We start from the raw sequence: 20614 nt of genomic DNA, 5'->3' as shown, positions 1-20614 counted from the left end.
TGCTTCTTTGACATCAACCCAGGTGCACTGAGCAAAGATGTTCACGTAAACTTTCGTGTCAGCCTTCAAAAACCTTGAAAAAAGGAAGATGGAATGTGTTAGGGATTATAGTCCCTTTTTTTTCTCCCGTGTTTTTTGTCTTCTATTGAAAAAGCAATTTGTTGAGGCTTTACTGAACAGTCCTGTATAAAGTAACCCCTCTCCTTAAGCTGGGATGTCCAGTGCAGAGAGACACTTTAACAGCTGCAAAGCCGTGGCAGTATTTCTTGGATGCTTGCAGCAGCGTAGCGTAAGAAGTTCGTGCTGACCCCACGCTGGTGTAGCTGAGGTCTCAGAATTGCTGGAGACTCAGCTCCTGAGTTGTCATAGGAACAAATTTTAAGTGAAGTGAATAAATAACGAATTTCGGGTGAGAAAGGTGAGCTCTGCCTAATGTCAGAGAAAGCAATTGTCTAGAACATCCGACAACACAAACGTAGGCTGGCAAATTGTCGCTAATGGGGGAAAAAATTACTATAAAAATATCGAGGCTCTTCCTGATTAAAAATAGTAAATTCTCAAGAAAAATAACTAGAAGTGAGGATGGAATCTCTGTGACGGAAGGTATGATTTTTCCTTACTCTTTTAGTTTGGAAATACACCTTGTTGCTCATAGCTTGTTTCCAGTTGTCCCTTTGCATGGGGATGGTTAGCTGGCTCCTCCTCGAAAGGTATCGCTCCATCTCAGTGTCATCGCTAACAAACAGCTCATCTCAGTTCCAGAACCAGGTTGCTTCGTGCAGCTCGGGGTTCTCCCTGGCAGGGGTTTGTTAGCTCGGGCCGCAGGAGCAGTGGCAGCGTGGCAGTGCCGTGCTGCTCGCTGCACTTGTCCCTGGTGTGGGTTGCAGCTCAGCCCTCCTGCCTTGCAGGATCCACGAAGCAGGGCCTGGGAGGCGGCTGCGCGCTCTGAGAACTACTGGAGCCTTGAAGTTGCATCAAAAAGATGCTTTTAATTTGGTCTGGTTGTGCTGCAAGCAGTATGCGAGCGCCTTGTCTTGCTTTCCAGCCTGCCTTGGCCTCCCTATGTATTTTTAAATTCTTTCAAGAAATTGGCCATTATGGCTGATTACATTATTTGCAATTTTTGGTCTCCTTTGATGCCTGTGCCAGCAGTGCTTATGTAAAAGGGCTTGATGATATTGAATGGTAAGAATGAACAAATGCAGCGGGAATTCAATTGCTATTTTGCTCTCAAGCACAAGTGTTCTTTCTAAATCAAATCTGACCACTTACTATGTCAGTCAGCTATGTTGTTGGCGAGACAGGAAAACTATTTCATTTCCATTTGATTTGAAGGGAGCTTCTGTTTGCTTGAGGTGCTCTGCTTTATTTGAAAGGTTTAGAAATGTGTATGATCTCCAGATGCTCTGCATGCTTTGGAACAAATTTAGTCACTTCTGATCTTCATTTTGGCTGCAGAACCCTGTGCATTATGTGCACGTATCAGGTAACTGGCCAGGAGCTCCGTCTCCTCCCCCTGTCAGGGAGCTTGAAGCTCTTTGCCAGGTACCACGCAGGAGTTAGCAATGAACCGTGCTTTCAGACACTTCAATATTCAGTTTCCTGTTCATCCAGGCGCCCAGTGCAGCCGGTGTGTGCCGTTCCAGAATTTGTGCCATGGAGCACCGGCTAGTTAATGACAATTTGAAATATGTAATTGTAATGTCATTTACAGCTTGATTAATAAGTTGACATAGCACTTGTAAATTTTGTATTTTAGGAGGTTTGTGAGTTGTTGCAACAGACTGAGAGCATCTGTACAGTAAACGTCGCATTGCTGTGGGTTTGGGTCTTGACCCATTGCACTCTAAACTCATCGTGACATTCCTGCTTTAGGCCTGATGTTTGCTGGGAAGTTTGTCTGCTAATCTGGCAGAGAAGCTGATCTGCCAAAGCGAATAGCATTCTCTTGGACTAACGTGCTGAAATGGAGTGTTCAGATTTGGAGGCGCAGAAGTAGGATGGGATGTGGCAGCCAGCAACTGGATTGTCTTAAACTGCCAAGGAAGCTCAGTCACGGAAGCACACACGCTTCTTTCATAAAGGTTGGCAGTCCCAGTCGGGCCGTTTCTAAAGAAGAATTGCCATCAGTGAGGTATTCAGAAGAAAAATGACTGTACAAAAATGACTGTGCAAAAAGGCAAAATTGCATAGCACCATGGTGGGGACACTCAATTACCAACTTCTTTGCCTCTCTGTATTCAGACAGAGCGAGGATTCTCTGCACTTGATTCATCACACTTGGCTTGAGAGAGAGCACAACATCTCCAGATAGCGGAGAGGCTGATTCTGTAGTGCCTCAATGTAGCTTTTATCCAGCCCCATCTCAATAGAGCTTTGTGTTCTTCTCACTTCTAGAAACCATAACTGCTGCTGGGGAGGCAGAAATGACGTCGAAATATGGACCATAAAAAGTATTGGCAAACTGGTATTTCTCAAAAATATGACCCGTGCTTAAAACAACAACAAAACCTTTATTTGACTTTTAAATCATGACATCTTACCGTCCTTTTATTTTTGAGCCTCTAAACAAAAGCATAATATACTACAGCTCACTGTGAGCTGGGGATTTAAGATGCAGCAGATCTACAGGAAAACAACCCTCTGTTCAAAAGAAAGCTCCTTCCTGGCAGGGCGTCACTGAGGGTGCCCTGGTGGTGGCCGTGCCGTGCGGGGCTGACAGAACCTCTGCTGAGCTGGGAGCACGCTGCACAGCCCTGCAGGGAGCTGAGGCTTGCAGCAGCCTCACCTGTGGATGTGGGGTACTTTCCTCTGCGGACCGTGGCAGAAAAGAAAGTTGAGAAGTTGAGCAGTGGTATCGCAGAAAGCTGGCACGGTTCTGTACGGCGTGTGTTGATGCTGCATAGTCTTCCTTTCAACTTCAGTTTGTTTTTGTCCAAATACATGCTGCAGCATCTGTTTACTTAGCGGTGCAGTGCTGGAAGCACACCTCTCCTCCTGACAGCTGACGGCTTTACACCCTTTGTAACTCGATTTGGATCTGGGGGGAGGAAGATGCGTGCTTTGCGATGGGAACTTGCTGCGGTCCCAAAATTAATAATGGAATTGATGGAACGCTCCACTCAAGTCTGTTGGCATGTGGTTGATGGTTTGTGGGACAGTAATGTATTCTGTGTGGGAACATCTGCTGTAAAGGGAACGGCTTGGGGAGGGGGAAAAGCATATGATACAGCTGCCAATACTACTTCAGAGTGACTTGTGTATGAATGCACAGGGTGGTTTAACTAAAGGGAGGATGGAATTTCCCCATTTTGTAGAGGAAAGTGTATGTAGAAACCTTGTTTGTGGTGCTGCTGCGCATCTGCTGGTTTACTGCGGTGCTTTACAGCACCTTTACTGGGGTTTTGCAGGTTGCTCTGTCTCTGGAATGACAGTACTCAGTGTTCGTCTCAGTTCACTCCGTACTATTTTTACAGCTCTGTGTTCAAATAGCTCAGAATAACATGCTTGTCACTCACCTGTCAGCTGCAAAATGTAACTTACTTCAGACTTCCTTCCCCTGAGAGTAGCTCCGATACGAGGAATATCTTCAATTACCGAAAAAGTCTGTGCTGTCCCTGTCCTGTGAACTCCTAAAAGGCAGCTGGTAACAGAAGGTCCTCTGGTTCAGAATGGCCTACTTAAGAATGCTGCTGTGCAGCAGGTCAAGGTTTGGGAGTAAAGTTTTAGCATCATGAGATGCTATTCCAGTTTTGGGGAAGTGGGGACGGGTCTTCAATGTCATCTGTACCAGCACGTGGCTTTATTCAGTGAATTATAGCACAGACAGAGGACTGGGTCTTGCACTCAGTGGGAAGTGCATCAGGAGCCAGTGTGCCATTGCTGAGGTCTGCTTTGTGCAGCATCAGCAAAACAGCAGGAGCTGTGCAGCACCTCTGCACTTCTTGCACTTGTGAATTACTCAGTAAGCCTGTCTCCCAAGTGTTTCTGGGTTCACATTAAGCTGGATGTACAAATTTTTCAAGAGAGTGTCCCTACAAACATCAGAACATTTAATCCTCGAGTGTGTTGAAGCTGAATTTCTGTTGTTTTAAATTGTGTGATTGCTGCTGTCTCACCCCTGAGTTGGAATGGGCCTTTCAGCTTTGGCTTCACGTGCTGCCAGTGATGCTCTCATCTGATTTACTGTCAAGAACTTAACTAAGTGAGTGGAGACACCGAGCTGTCTGTCCTCTGAATGACTACAATTTTATCATCCAGTATTTTGTGGCAAGAGACAAAACAAATGTCATTAGCGATTTCAAAATCCTTTAGAACTGAATCAGTATGAACGCTTTGCATTTTGTGATATGTCACTGGTCACAAAGTTCCTCATAGAGGAAAATAAAAATCACTTCTAACAGTTCTGTTGTTTTCTCCCCATTCTGACGCAGGTTGCCAACTTGGCCTGTTCCATCTCGAACAACGAGGAAGGTGTGAAATTGGTTCGCATGTCAGCCAGCCAGCTTGAAACCCTGTGTCCCCAGGTAACGAAGCACATAAGAACATGCCCCTTGCCTGGGTAATTTGGCGAGTGGTTCTGATATTTTATGTCCACTTGTAGAACTGTCTGCAGAACTTGACGTTTTCCTTGGTACATGTAGAGAACTAACTGCATCTTGACTTACATACTTAAAACTACATGATAGAAAGTAATTAAATGAGTGATAAAGATGAACCTTGAGGTTCTTCTTTATGTAATAGCTGTAAGTTCCTTTTTCCTGGGAATTCTAGTAACCTGCGAGACAGTAAAGCAGTGAAGCTTCAGTGGTTTACTGTGCGTGTTCATGTTGCAGAAGATGTGTTGAAAAGACATCACCACTGCTCTTTTGTATGCTGTAAGATGATTATTTAAAAAAAATTTACATAAGTAGAATATAAATACTTCAATAAATCTTCCTGATGGACCACAATCAGTAAAAACTGGCTATGCAAGAGGAGTTTGAACCTATCTGAGTGTCCTTTAATTAATAACTTCTTAATGACAACAAGGAAATTAGGTTTATATAAGAGCTAGGCTGTTATTTCATTTTAATACTCCAGTTGTTGGCATTTAAAACCTCAAGAAACTGGAATGAACTTTGAGGACTGCAGAGTGCTGTCCGTTCTTGTGGTTACATCTTTTAAAGCACCAGGAAGTTCAGGTCTAAAACGTACAAATAAGCTGCTGTTGGTAACTAGATACTAATGGAAAATATGTCCTCAAAAATTGTCGTATGGCATTGTGTGTAAGTAAGGTATGTTGTCATCTCAGGATTACTTGGAATTTATTCCAGTTCTTCCATATGTATATAAGTGGAAAGGACCTGTACATACCTGTAAGTTCTTTGAAAAGCAGTCCAAAGGAAAAGAAAGAAGTACAGCTGTGTTATCCTCAGCAGGAAGGGAATCTTGGGGTAATTGATGAACATAGAGAAATAGCCCTTCTATTCACACTGCTGCGTTTTAGTAATGACTAAATTAATTAAGAAGGTGCAGACCAGCACCTGAGCATAGAAGATTCAGCGCTGTGCTGAAGACCTTTCATTGTCTTCTGGTCTTCTGTGCTTCCCATTGCTGGATGCGACCCTGGGACTGTTACATCAGTTGTGCTGTTATCATCCTCCCATGTCCGGGCAGGTGGTATATATGGCTTGCTAAAAACAAAGGTCCCAGTTTTTAGAGCTGGAAGAAAGAAAGTGTAAGAAAAAGATTGTTTTTAAATTCATCATAGCTGGAATAAGGTCTTGCTCTTTCCTAAGGTAACTAACACAGCCATACCGTCTTTTTTAACTATCTCTGAGAATGGAGGAGTCTAATGCATGTTCCTTCAAATGAATGCTGATGCTTTTGAAAATAATTGTCTTAAAAGTTAGGATTTCTTGGAATCTGAGTGTTTCTGGTGCTCATCCAAGTCAGGGCAGGGGGTAGCAGCTGTCATATTCCCCATTACTGAAATTGTGTTTGTTTCAACCTCTTCTTTCTTTGCTTGTCCAACAACTTCCTATTTAAATAAGTCTACACCTTTCTAAGACAGGCATCATGGCAGCCAAGTCAGCTTGAATTAATAAACTTCAGCCCATAGTCACAAAACGGTGGTCACAAATACGGAGGTGCATTTGTTAACCTTTGTTTCCAGGGGTTGTGGATGATACATTTGGTGTGGCTGGGAGCTTTGCTGAAGCGGGCAGGGAGGGCTGGAACTGATGAATTTTGGCTTTGTGTAAGTTCCACATCTGAACTTCCAAGCCTGCAATTCTGGTGCTCCGCTGTGCCATCTGCCTGAGTTCTAGGGTGGTCAAGGGATTAGCAAATAACACCATAGATGTTCATAGCACTTGTGAGAGCGCTTTTATGTTACACTGTGTTCTCTGGTTGATAATTTAAGAGTATTTGAACATGTGAATCCTGAGAGATATCTAGGGACACTTATTTGAACTGTTCTACAAACGGCATCTGCTTTCTCCTGGCAGTTCAGAAGTTTGTCTCGTGCCAGCACGCTGTTATCGACTGTCACTGAGCACCCCAAATAATCCCCAAGTGCTTCTGGATGCACAGAGCAGCACAATGTGGTGCTGTTTTTTAGAGGCAATTACATGCTTATTTTTTGCAGATTGTTCCTGACAAGATGCATGGTTTATTCTTGGATATTGTTAGGTGACAAACATGCAAATTAGGCATAAAATACAAATTTACTCCAATATTATCTGCCTTTTTTTTTTTCTTTTTTTTTTTTTTTTGCTTAGATGGTATTTTTCCAGAAAGATGCTGGATTCAGAGTGAGTCAAGTCAATCAGTAATTATAATACACTCTGAAACTCAACTGAATATATCAATATCACAAGGAAATATGATGTATGAAATTTAATTCAAGGCATTGCTGTGGTGGAAAGGATGAAACTGAAATTTAATGCGCTTGATTAAGTCCCCAGGTAACTTCTTAAATAGCTTAGCAGTGTAGAGGCCATTCTGGGAGTAGGGAACTCCTGGTTAAAGAACGATTTCTGCAGAAATCAATCTGTAGACTTAATTATAAAAGCAGTATCTCAGGTAGAGCAGTTAGTCGGTCCCTTGCGGTAACTTGCCTTCTTTTGCTGCCAGCTGAAGTCGGGATCGTGCCCCTCTTCAGGCTGGTTCTTGAGGCAAGGCTTGGAAGCTTTGTTGGCGTGGACAAGAAGCCAGTCACTGCCCAGGCATTCTCAGGTCTGAAATTTAATTATTACAGCAAAGAGAAGGCACAGAAAATTGTTCATCTAAGAAGTCACTACAACAGCAAGCAGTTATATTAGGACAGGGTGGTTGGGTTGCTTTTCCTCCAGAAAAGTCATTTGAGCCTTGCTGTTTGTTAAGTGCTCAGCCAATTAATGCAGAAGGCAAAGTTGGAGACTAAATCTACTATTTAAACTCTGCCTTGTGGCCTAGGAAGAACCATTGGGAAGAACTGTGTGCTCTGCAGGAGCCAGCTGGGTCACTGCTGCTAGGCTGGGTTCCCAGAGCTGAAATCACACCGCGTTAGGGGGTTGCTGCTCCTTTCCTACAGCACCGTGACTTGGAAGCCAGCCTGAATTCTTTTGGTTGAGGGCATGTGTTGCTGAAATTCTGCTTGTTGAAATGCAAGGATTTCTTCCAGCTTCCCACAGGGGTTACCTGTGTTCCTGCATCTTTGTGCCTCCCTAGGTGGTGGGGGAAAAGGGCAAGCCCGTGGTGTGTCGGGATGAAGGAACAAAAGTCCTTGATCATTACAGTTAAATGTTTAGAAAATAAAATGCTTAATGTCTCTTTCATAATGGAAATGGAAAAGCGCTGCTGTGAAATACTTGGAATACTTGCTTGTGCTCCCATTTGCCTAGCAGAGTGCTGGGGAAGTTTTCTTTGCCTTCTTGCTAAGCACATATCTTGCCAATTGTAAATTAGTGAAAGATTTTGTTTATCTCAACTCAAAAACCTGGATCCTTGCTTGTAACTTTGGCTTCTGAGTTCTGTTTCCAAGAAGCACTTGCTTTGGGAGCCTGTGAAAGCTGTTTTGTAACAGCATTTTGAATTTAAGATGTCTAAGAAGAGAGCTTAACCATAGCAGGCTTTCTGATCGTACAAGCTGTAGGTGTTGAGGAAGCAACAGTGAAAATGCCCCAGCATGGGTCTTGAAAGAAAAGAGCATTGCTGCAGCCTTTTGATGTGACAGTCTGCTGCCACTTGCAGCTGCTTTTACCAGTGATTTGTTGACTTTCTCATTCTTTGAAGCCTTTAAGGTTCATCTGCAGACTCCTAGCCAAATCGTAGTCAGAATTTTAGAAACTAATTACAGAATAGAACTTCCATAGGTTGGGTGTACGCTTCTACCAGTGCGTGCTGGAGCCCATCGCCCCGAGACCAACCATCATGGGGAGTAGCCCACAGGAGCAGGGTGGACCTGCAGCTGCAGGAGCAGCTCTCCCATCCATGAGTGGCAGGGCTCGCTCTGAGCAGCACTGGTTGCCTTTCGAGGGCAACAGCCAGCATCTGCACCCATCCTTCCCCCCTCGCTCTGTGCCTGCTCTTGCACAGCCAGCATTTAGCATAGCTCACCCACCCTGCGCAGTCAATGAGTGTCACTGATTAAACAGGCTACAGATGAGTCTTGGATTAAATTACATCTTTTATAAAAATAAATTGGCTCTTCTTGTATTAATGTCTTCTTTTAATGACTGCTGTTCCACATCCATACATTCCAATTTTGAAATGCTTGAAAAGCAATTTGCTGCTTATAGATTTCTGATGAGGCAGATGGTTACGTATGCTGATCACACCTCCTGCCACACAAACAAAATGCAAAAATGCGAGGAGTCCCATGCACAGGTTCCAGGTTGCATGAAAACTGCTGTGTAAAAGTTAACGTTTAAGTTGCAGTTCTGTGTCATGAAGGCTCACTGTGAAGAGCCAGCACAGGGCAGGAGTGGCCATCAGAGAAACAACGTCAGAAGCTTGAGCAGCTGCAGATTTGCTGGATGTACATAAAACGATAGGAGAAGGATTCAGTTCTGGGCTGAGAAATATGCTGAGTGGGCAAGGACTGTGTGTTTTCATCACAGGCACAGTATAGGCTATGGAATGCAGTAGCAGAACAGCTTCCAGAAATGCCATTGTTCCCTGAAATCCCCAAAGCTTCATTGCTTCAAGTCAGTGAAATGCTGTACAGAGCTGCACAAACAGGCACCAAAACAAATGGCTCCAAAATTCTTGCACCTTCTGCACCGGCTGGTGTTATCATGTGAGCCCTCAGCTACAGAAATGATTCTCTTATGTGAGGAAATTGATAGGATAATTATCCACATACAGCATATAAATAGAAAATCACTTCGATGGCAGCATAAGCTGCTGGGAAAGGTTGTGTTGCTCTGGGAAAAATCTGTGTCAGTGGTCATGGCACTGTAACAACAGGAGAAAATATCCTCAGCAGAGACACCTGAAGCAACTCCCAAAAAGGCAAGGAAAGTGGTCTGAGTACCTTTTATGTACTGGAGCAAAGAACTGGAAGTCAGAAGTCAACTTCTCCTCCTTTGGTGCATCAGCCTCCGTCCACTTACTGGTCACTGCCATTACAGCTGGAGATCGTGCAAAGCAATCTCTGCATGTTTTGCTTCCAGGCATTTCAGCTCATCAGTCTCTGCAGAGTGCTTTTTGCTGTATTGAAGTACGTAGAGGGCTGGCACACATAGGCATGTGAATGCAAACCTGGGGCTGGATGTAAGTGGAAGTGACTTAAATGTCCTGCTTACAAACTGTGCTCCTGCTTGGAGCAAAATGGAATTGGGAGCAGAGGAGGAGACGTGAAGCTGGAGACAATTTTGGGATCTAGGATATGGAAAATGAAGTTAGGAGCAGGTTCTTACAAACTGTCAGTAAGCAGGCTGTGTTTTCTTTAATGCAGAAAAACACAGGTGTGAAAATCCACCTAAGCCAGGGGCATCCTGCTGGGCTCGGCTTGGGGGGCAGCTTGGGAGGCACAGGGCAGGAATCCTCTTGGTGACGGCTGGGGAGCCGTGAGCTCAGCACCGTGCTCCCTCTGCTCTCGTTGTGCCTCCCGGGCAGCCCTGGGGCTGCGGGCAGCAGCAGAAGGCATGGCAGCACCACGGGGCCTCCACTGCGGGGAGACAGCGAGAAAACTGAGAAGTGAGGGGCAGCGCGTGGTGCAGTCCTGGCTTCGGCAGCTTCAACGAGAGCCTGCTTCCCCTCGGCCTTGCACCTCAGTCACTTCTCTCGGGATCTCTTTATTTCAAAACTAAACAAAACGCACACACACAAAAAAAAACCATAAAAACAACCAAAACCAGGAGCTAACCGCAAATATTTGGGCTGTAAAGCACAGCTGTTTAGTGCAGAGAGGGGAGGTGTGTGGGTGCTCTTTAGTGAGACACGGCAGCATCCTAAAGCCAAAGCCAGAGGAAACAGGGCAAAATGAAACCAGCTGCAGAAGGAGCGGTGTCCTACGAAGAGCAGAAGGTCCTTGTGAAAAAGATTAAGGCAAAAATAACATAAAATTAGCGCTTACAGCCACTGACTCGAGGAGTTATATAGCTTATGGGCGCTGTGTGCACTAAGATAATGCTGAGGTACAATAGGTAAGAATTACAAAGCAAATCAAATAAGTAATTTTCTTCTCCCGTGTGAACTTTCTTCCTTTGGCCATGGCAGCTGAGTGTTCAGAATGGCTCTTTGTAGGAAAAACAAGCGTGCAAGAGCTTTCTCCAAGCTTCTCTGTCGGTCTTCCAGATGGGGGGGGCCAGAAAGTTTTTCAGTCTTTAATCTTTATTTTCAGTAGGGAAAGAAGAGAAACAAACAAACAGGCCAAAAAGCAGATTGTTCCCACGAGGGTGTGAGTTGCAGATTGAGGCATCGGTTGCAAGGCTTTTGGATCCCCAGCCTCCCCCAAGCCAGGGCAGGGCTGCCAAGGCCTGGCTGCAGCTGGAGGCACGGGCGAGCTGCTCCAGGAACTCGCTGGAACCGCGGCGCTGAGCGCCGGGCTGACTCGAGCATTGCAATCGCTCCATGAAACAAAGCATCGATAAAAATAGTGTGTTTTCTTGCCATGCTTCATTTCCTTCTGGATAGTCTCAAATGTCCCTGTTTGATTCATTTCTTTGTACAACTTCAGTGAGTCATTGTGATCACAGTGCTCTGGCAGAATTTTGAGAAGCTCTGAAATACAGAATATTTCCCCGCACTGCCAAGCGTTTTACATGGAAACAGCTACATTTCAGGTAGTCTTGCCGTATTCTTCCTATTTTTGGACTGTATGTGTCCTTCCTACAAGTTATTTGTATTGTAAATGATTTCATACAATTAAATGCCCAGTGTTTCATGGTTTTTTGGAGGAATAATTGTGTACTTCAGTCAATCCCTTCACCCTTACTCCCCAAAATGTTTGGTTTAGATAATTAAGGAGTTGCAGTGCCTACCACCCACAACGTACACAGACACAGAAGATCCCGTATTTCTGTCCTATTGCCGAGTCTGTCCAAGCATCTGTTAGAAAAGAAATCACTCGCTCTGTACTGCATACCAGGCATCGTGTTCAGAGTATATTTACCTGAAAGGTTTCTTTTTTTTTTCTTAGGATTTTATCAGTAATCCCTGGGATATTACCCCAGCCAGATGATGGCCAGAATAATTTGTTGATGTAAATCTTAAGCTTTGCATGTTTGACAGAGTGAAGGGTCTGATCCCCCTAGCTAAAACTGGATGTTGTGACCGCTGTGCAGATGGAGATCCAGATGCTAAATGTGTACAAGTGGATTCATGACTGTGAGATACAATATGTGCTGTGAAACAGGACTCTGGGGCTGCATCAGCTCTCTTGCATTTCCTCCTGAGCACACGTGCAGGAGTGCACGTCTTTATGGGGTTGTGTGTACTGAGCTGTAGTTTTGTCTTTAGCTCTGCAGAGCCACTCAGCAACCTTTGATTTCCCCACCGCTACATCATCCTCATCTCTAGCACTGCTGGCTGCTTTCTAAACACAAGACAGGTCTGGTTGGAGATCTTACCGGCTAGTTTTGCTTGGTAAATTTGTTAAGATGCCTTTGAGGTTACCGTTCCTTTCTGCTGGTGTAACTACAAAATGAGGATCGTGTTCCAGGTGGGTAAGCGGCCTGCTTGAAGGATAACGGTGCAGCTTGTGCATCCTGCATTTGGATTTGGTGGCAGTGCCTTGTTTGAGCTCTTTGAGTACTTGCTGAGCCCTCTGTCTATGACAGCTCTTCCATTAGATATGAAGAGCTGCTTAATGTGGGCACCTGGGGTTAGGCATGTGCTGCTGACTAAGATTAATGGTTCGGCCAGCTGCTGCTGTCCAGACATACATCACACAGGCACACAGGCCATATGTTCCATCGGCAGTAGTGCTGACCTGTCTCGGTGCTTAAAGTATGTTTTCATACCTGGTGTTAGCCAAGGTGGCTAGGAGAGGGGAGGAGAAAGCCCTGGTATCACCATCTTGTGTCTGTAGCAGTGGTTGCCAGCAGGATTAAAAACTCAGGACAGATTTCTGGAACATTGTCTGTTTTCCCGTTTTTGTTTGTATAGTGCTTGTTATTTGCATTCGTCTTCATAAAACTTCAGATATCTGGATCATCACTGATAGATGGGTAGTGAGTTACATAAATGAGGCTGGGGCAAGAAATGGCTGTGGCCAGACTTAAGAACCGGGCACCATGACCAGCGAATGGCTTCCCTTTCTAAAACCTCTATTTCTGATTGATTGGAAAGTCTTGAACTTAATTTCCATGCGTGTCTCAAGGCTGTTTTCAGAGCTCCCAGGGCTGGAGAGCCGCAGTCCCCTGGGCAGATTGAAGCGCTCAGAGCAGCCTGCACCCCACGGCTCTCCAAGGGGACTCCTGTTCCTGCAGCTGCTTGTGCAGGAAGCGCAAATTCCAGGGTTTATTTTGGGCCAGGGGAAACAGCAGAGGACTCAGGTGCTGCTGAGGAAGGACAGGGGCAGTGTTACCATTGCCAGGATTCGGAGGTGTGCTTAGCCCAGCAGCTCTCCTGACCATATTGTAGTTTGTGCCGGGTTGTTTCTCACGTTTGCACACTTGTTACAAAGGCCATCAAGCTCACTTATAGACGTGACCAAAACTCCCAGCCTCCATCTCCAGCTGCAGCGTGGCAGCCTGCAGAGCAGGGCAGCCTGGCTCAGGCGCTGTTCGTTCCTAGCATCCCTTGGGTGAATCAGCCTTCTTCTCCTGATTCATTCGGTGCCATCATGGTATCTTTAACATCATCATCATTTCCATGTTTAGTGAGTTATATCTTCTTTTAAATGCTTTGTGACACTTTCAAATGAAGCAGGTAGGAAACGTCGATTTTGTAAAAGCAGGAACATCTGGCGCTTACATGTTTTGTTCAACAACTTTGTGAAATTAATGCAGTCCTAAAGTAGAGAAGAAAAATTACATATTGAACTTACGAGTTAATTAGCTCTAACGCTCTAGCTTGAAAACAAGATTAGGACTGTCATGTCGGTCTGACTGGAGGTTTTCCCATGCCTGGCACATCTCCAGGTCGTTTTGCTAACGCGCAGAGGAGCCAGAGCGGATGCTGGAAGAGGAGCGGGCTCTGTGGCAGCTTCCTTCCCACACCTGGAGAGGCTTTCTGTGACATTTAACTGGCCAAGTAGTTGGCACCGCATAGGTTCATTACCCAGCAGTGTGTGTAACACTTCTGCTTAGCGAAACAGTAGGATTAGAAGGAATTACAGTCTAACGGAGAGCTTGAAGAAAACGTGTAGGGGTGTTTGGGAGGAGCAGCAGGGGAGCACCAAATACCCTTTCCTCCTGTTTCCTGCCTAATCCTGCTCTTCCAGAGCCATAACAGAAGTCTTAAGCTATTGTAACAATTACCGTCGAGGTACAGACTAAAATCTGAAGGAAAAGAAGATAAATACAAAATATCTTTAATTCTGTATTTGTATATTGTTCCTGCTTCAAACTGTCAACTTAATCCTTTTGGACCTTTTTTCTCAGGTTCTGGTGAGTAGCTTAGGAAATGCAGCCCGCAGTGGACTCACACCGTCCTGTCTGAATATTTACCAGCATAACGCGTGCTCGGAAAGCTGCTGCATCTTTTTAGCATGAGCTGTTAGAGAAAGGTGCAGCTGGTGTGAATACCTGCCCAGTGTCCTTGACTGTAATAACTGACCATAATAAATGTGGGAGCACACTTGAGTTGGGTGTGAAAGCATCAGAATAAACACTTCTGTGTTTAAACATCAAGTTCTGGAAACCTTATTAAACTTGCTTGGTTTGCTGCTGAGTTCAGTGGATAAACATACAGAACCTACTTCTTTAGGTAGGAACACGCTTTAAAAATCCAGAGGTGTTTTGCAGGTCATCAACGCTGCCCTGGCCCTGGCTGCGAAACCACAAAGCAAGCTGGCTCAGGAGAACATGGAGCTCTTCAAAGAGCAGTGGGAGAAGCAAGTCCGCGTGCTGACCGATGCCGTCGACGACATCACTTCCATCGATGACTTCCTGGCCGTGTCAGGTAATGGGGGGGATCTGAGAAGCAGTCTCCTCACTGAGCTTATTCCTGGAAGCTGGCAGTTTCCACGCGTTCTGGAGTCTTCTCCAGTTTCTGGAAGGAGCGGTGTTGGTACACTTCACCTGGCAAGCGCTGTCTTCTGCTGAGTGTGATGTAAAAATAGAGCGGGAGCTCTTGGCACAAGGAGAAAAGGTATTTTTCCAAGTGTGAAAACTGATAGTTTAGTTAGCAGGTACTCCAGAAACTTGTCATTGCACTTAGAGAGTGAGCATGCATAAATGTATATATTTACATGTCAGCAGACAGATCAGCTTCAGTATAGCGAAAGACACTTGGAAGCTCCAGATCTGGAATTGCTAGCTGAGCTTCCCGTGGGTTGCCACGTAGCTCTTGGAGACAAACCTCGCTGATAAGACCGGTGAGACAGGAGATGGAATGTTCAGGCTGTGAGCTAGCAGAAAACAGAATCCCTCCGTTCACCTCGGACTCTTACGTAATTAAAAATTAATACCCAGCTGTAACCGTACAAGTTAATTAAAACTGTTCATATAGAAAATGTTCTGTGAATATTTTTAATCACGTCGGTTTTACTAACGTTTTTAAAGATGATCAGATACTTATCACAATACATTAATAATTCCATTTGTCACAGTGCTTGCCAAGATAACCTGTTTTATCAGCATCAGATGATAAAGACCCGCAAGTAGCTGCTGTGACCTAGAAATAATAGGGGCATTTTTATTTTCACGTCCTCTAATTCCACTTGAGTCAGAGGACACGGAGCCATAAGACATGAGTTGTGGCTGCACTAGCTTTCACAAATTGCCACTACAAACCGAGGGTCTAATTTTCCTGGTGCAAACAGACTGGAGCATCTCCAGTGACCAAGAAAGCCACATCGTAAAGCGATATTTCACGGGAGGATGTGCGGGATCGGAGGCACCGAGTGAACGTATCTAGAAAGTGCAGGTGAAGATACAGATAACAAAGGGTCATCTGTATTGTTGTATGTGTTTTATACCCTGGGTTCTGAATAGAAATGTTCTGTGCAGTGAGTTAGCAGAAGCTTACTCGGCAATTGAACGTCCTCATTCTCTTTATCTTTCCGCGTGTTCTTCGTTGCAGCAGCAGCTGAAATTGCACAGCTGCGAGGAGCCTATTTCTGGGGAAATATATTTAGAGAGAATTGTGTGCTGAAGTTCATGGCTCCATTTGGAGTTTGTCCACGAGTGTACAAAACAGTTTAAAGAGAAAAAGCTGCTATTCTGTGAAACTGCAGCCCGCATGAAGCTGCCTGGCTGTGTTTTGCCTACAGGTGGGGCTCAGAATGGGTCAGACCAGGGGGGCCGAGTGGTCTCCTTCCTTGTGCAGCCCCCACAGTGAGATGGGAACCTTTGAGGGGCAGGTTGTGGTGCTGGCCTGCTGTTGAATTGCTCTGAAGAGTTTAGGGGCTTGGCCATAGACAGGAACATTTCTGTCCTGGGGCGGTGGCAGGCTGACTCAGGAGGCAGCTTCCCTGCCCTGTGTTCCTGGCGCCCAGGGCGATGCCATGGAAATACCATACTTAGTGACTACTTCAGGTGCTCGAGTGCCTTCAGCAATTGTTTGTATTTGCTGCGTTATCAAAGAGGTGTTTGAAAAATATTAAAGCAATAAATATTGCTTCAAGTATTATTTGTTTGAACTTTGATAAATGCTTTCCATATAAATGCCGCTGCTGCAGTTCTCTGCTAAAAGTCGCGGCGTGTCTTTGGATAAAATCGTGATGGGTATGATTCATGCCAGGTTCCCTTTGGGGTTATTGGGATTTTGTGCATAGAAGGGATTATATAGATTGCTAACTGGGATGTAAGCAAAATTAAAAAGTGTTCTTGTGGTCTTGTATAATATCACATGCCTGCAGCGTCCAGCATAAAGCTTATGCTTGGCTGATCAATTTATGGTAGAGTTGTTATAATTAAGAAAAGGCTTGATGAGAGAGACATTAGTTTTAGATGATAGTGGATGATTGTACAAGAATGAGGACACCTAACTGTGTGATGTTGCAGGCAGGCTTTACGAAGAGCACGGCATGAGAAAGGCTCTGTTAGGACAAGGATCTGGCAGTGGCTAATTGTTAGGGCATAGGAAATTAGTAACAGGAGACTCCTGAAGACTAAGGAGACTCCCAGCCACAGTGGCTTGCAGTCCAGGGAGCTCCAGCAGCAGAGGTGATATCTTCTGAACAGCTCTTGGCAGGTTTTTCTCTCTTCAGCTCGTGTTAGTTGCTCTTTCAGCCATTATCACCCCCTGACACCTCCAGCATCTTGTGCAGAATTCACAGCCTTAGCTGAGCTCTGTGTGAAGAGCCTCCTTATTCTGATGTGTCACCTCTTTGCTCCAATTGATGCCCCCAGCTGTAGGAGATGGGAACAGTTTTTTCACGTCGTGCTGTTGGTAAATGTGCAGACCTGTGTCCTATGCCTCCTGGGTCATCTCCCTGCCTGCAGTGCCTGTTCATTATTCCTCATTTCAGAGCTCTTCAGCACCTCCTCTGATTCCTGTCCCCTGATCAATCCCCTAGCACTCTGTGTGTGGTTCCCACTGACTGTTCTTCAGAGCAGTTGCTGGTAGCACTGTGTAAAAATCAAATCCAGTGCTCTGAAGTTACCTGGTTCTCCTTCAGAACCCTCTTAAAAACCATTCCATGTGCTGCCTCCTGTTCTGGTGCTGATGGAGGTTTGAGCTGGAGATTGCCCATCACGATGGAGCTGTTTCTTAAGAGCCTCTGGATGAATACTTGTGGTCACACTGATTGTCCTTCATTACGAAGTGAATACTGTGTTTTTAAGTGTATGAACACACAAGTGTTTGTTCTGTAACCACATCTGCTGGCACTGCGGCTTGACCTGGTTTCTCCAGTGTCCCTTGTCAAGAGGAGGTCCACCACGGAGATGGTTCTGAGACCTTCCATGGGAACACAGCAGAAAACCAGAATTACATCTATGACTTCAGTTTTGGGAACTTGCTTTTATATTTTGGTCCTCCTTTAGCCCCCAGCAGCCCCATAACAGGCTTGTTAAGATGTTTGGAAAAGGCATTCCTAGCGCCTTCCATGGGGGCTTGCAAGGTGTGCTGCCGTGGGCTGAGGATTGACAGTCACGGGGGGTTGAATTCTCTTAGCTTTTCACAGTTCTTCGTACGTCTTCATTTGCTCTAAAAATATTCTCTATTGGAAACACACGGTCTGTCCACGTATCTTCTCTTACCTCGTTACCAAGCCACACCATTTTTGCCTGTACTTACCTGGGTAGGGCAGGATCCCTTTGCAGCTGCCGGCGTTCCGTTCCGTGTTACCTTCTGTTGCTGTGAGGCTTTTCTCCTGCTCAGCAGCACCAAGGCTGATGTAGGACAGCTCTGTGCCGTCCCGAAGGTGGCGGCGCTGAACCTGTGTGTCAGCATTTCCCTGCCCTGCCACCTTGGCCTCAGCAGATGGCATCTGGCGCCAGACACCCGCGGTCCGTCTGCCTGTAGGACAGGTAGGAGGGTGCGCACGTACCAGCGCACAGAACCGTGTCACATCGTATTTGTTGTCATCCAGCTGGAGGATGGTGCGGAGTGGATGCACCTGACAGCCCTGCACTTCCCCGCGGCCGAGGATCATCCCCTCACATCCTTCTGGCCACTTCGCATCTGCAAAACACGGCAGCGTTTAAACATTCATCCTCGTTTCGCCCGTGCCTTTTATTAAAGTCCATGTCATCTGAAGAGGCTTTTAAATGATCTGTGGCTTACTTTATTCTTTTAGGAACTCGAGCAATAAACATTGTCTTATTTGGCCTGACACTGATGCTTTTCTCTTTGCCTTTGTAACTTGCAGGGCTGTCTGTCTCTTGCTTTAAATACTGAGCCTGTGCGTGCTCCTTGCCGGGGCTCTTGCAGCACGGCTGCCTGCTCACTGAATTGTCAAATCACTAACGAACCTGCACTTTCCTCTTGTAGGGCCACATCCTGCCCTCAGCTGAACTTGCTCGGGCTGAGTTCCTTCGGAGGTATTTCACAAGTGCACTATTTGTGCAGGTTGCTTACACAGGTCTCGCAATATTGCATCTGGCTCTGCTAATTTTATGTAAATTGGACAGAGCTCTTCCAGCAGCAGTCCTTCCAGCCAGCTCATACAGATCCCGTCTCAGCTCCATGTGCTGCTCATCTCTCCCAGCTCTTGCAAAGTGCCTCTCCTCCTGCCTGGGCAGGGAATAGAAGCCCCTTTGGTAGCACCAACTGTCAGTGTCGTGTGATTAAAGCAATGGAAGGTAACGCTGGAAAGGATTTAAGGGGCAAAGCAGGGATGCTTCCAAGGAGGTTTCTTACAAAGCAGCACAACTGTTGGATTGCAGTGTCAAATCATTGCTACTGACGCATTAAAGAAGTGTCTAACAGAGTTTGTAAGTTCTGGGCGGGTGTCTGCAAACGAGCACCCAAACCTCTCCAGGCATTTTCAGAAATCTCTTAAGGGTTTTTACTCATTTGGAACCTCTTGAGCTTGATGAACGAAGGAAAACATGTCTATTAAAATGTATTTTCTTAAAGTGAATTACAAAAGGAGGTTTTATGGCTTTATTTTCTGTTTTCTTACGAGGCGGCGAGTACTCCACTACTGGCAGACTTTGGGCATAAATCACTGCGTGCGTTACCTGTCCTAAATGCGCATGGAGGGCTAGCAGTGTGATACCCTGTGGTGTGTGTGCCTGGTTGTAGGAAAACACTGTGTAGGAAGGCAGAAACCTGCACCCAGTGCCCCGGTCTGCCAGGGCGTTCGTGGGTGAGGCGTGGCCTGGGCCACGTACGTGTAATGACAGCAGGAGTGGCTTCCAGGTATTTGGAGCAAGGGCTTTGGCAGCCGGGGGCTGGGATACGGGAAAAAACGAGTTTAGGGAAGCTCCAGCTGAATCCAGCTTTTCTGTTGGCAAAATTGAGTACAGAAAGGGGCAAGAGGTTTGGATGCCTCCAGATGAGTGGACCGATGGTTCTGGTGACAACTGGTTTGGACAGACAGCTGTTTGCTGGTTGTAGCAAGCTTAAAAATTAATGCTTTACAGCATTGAGCTGGAGGTTTTTTAGAGCAGGTCACACACTGAGAAATTGTAATGCTGATGTACACGACAGAAAAGAAGATATTGCCGTCTAAATCCTCCTTCTTTTACCACCAGAGAACCATATTTTAGAAGATGTAAACAAGTGTGTCATTGCTCTCCAAGAAAAAGATGTTGATGGTTTAGACCGCACAGCTGGTGCAATTCGAGGCCGTGCTGCTCGAGTCATTCATGTTGTCACCTCTGAAATGGATAACTACGAGCCTGGAGTCTACACTGAGAAGGTGCTGGAAGCGACGAAGCTGCTGTCCAACACGGGTAAGTCGGTTCTTCCAGGACCCCGGGTTCATGCTGCTTACAAGTGGGTGGGCAGGCAGATAGCAGTGAGCCCGTGAAATCTATTAAAGGCTCCATTTACATACTGTAATGGAAATTAGTGGGAGTTATTTGCAGAGCTGTTGCAAATTGAGAAAAGTAATTTTGCTTTGTTGACTGGCTTAAAACTCAGCAGTGCAAAAGGTGTCCCTGGCTGTGCTGGCAGTCAGCCTGAGCTGAGCCGAGTGGAAGTGCCATGGAACGAGTCCCAGGCAGCGAGTCAGGGCTTGTAGGCACGCCGGGCATCTTGCAGTGTTGTACCACAATCTGGAAAGGTTTCTGCTGCATTGCCCCAGCAGAACGAGGGTGTGTTTTGTAAAATGTCTGCATAGCTTTTAAAAGAAGCACTGTAGGTCCTAGTCCCCCATCCCATAGAGTAAATATGGGGGTTGCCTGTGACCCAACTGGTAACATCCATCTAGGGTAAGGAATGATTCTGGTTGCTTCAGTGAGTGCTATGCCAAGCATTAGTTGCTGTTTTTATTTTAATTACAACTTTGATGAAGAATCACGAGTGGCACGGAGGAGCCGAACAGCCTCTCAATGGCTCTGTGGTGTTCTTCCTGCGGCTGCGGTGAATCACCGAGGCACAGAGGTGCACGCTGCCCTGTCTCAGTGCCTTGTTCAGCCCC

General features: G+C 45.8%; 1 protein-coding gene across 1 annotated transcript in view; it reads left to right on the top strand.

Moving 5' to 3' along the window:
• Positions 1–20614, top strand: part of CTNNA1 (catenin alpha 1) — a 93405-nt gene that overhangs the window by 59478 nt on the left and 13313 nt on the right. Inside the window, exons 9-11 of the mRNA XM_021410931.1 lie at positions 4434–4526; positions 14382–14538; positions 19725–19925. Of these exons, the coding sequence (XP_021266606.1) occupies positions 4434–4526; positions 14382–14538; positions 19725–19925 (451 nt within the window). The remainder of the gene's footprint in view (positions 1–4433; positions 4527–14381; positions 14539–19724; positions 19926–20614) is intronic.

Source organism: Numida meleagris, chromosome 12 (assembly GCF_002078875.1).
Source record: "Numida meleagris isolate 19003 breed g44 Domestic line chromosome 12, NumMel1.0, whole genome shotgun sequence".
In the NCBI taxonomy this organism is placed as follows: domain Eukaryota; kingdom Metazoa; phylum Chordata; class Aves; order Galliformes; family Numididae; genus Numida; species Numida meleagris.
Note: the sequence above shows the minus strand (reverse complement) of the source record. Positions and strands in the feature narration are given on the sequence as shown.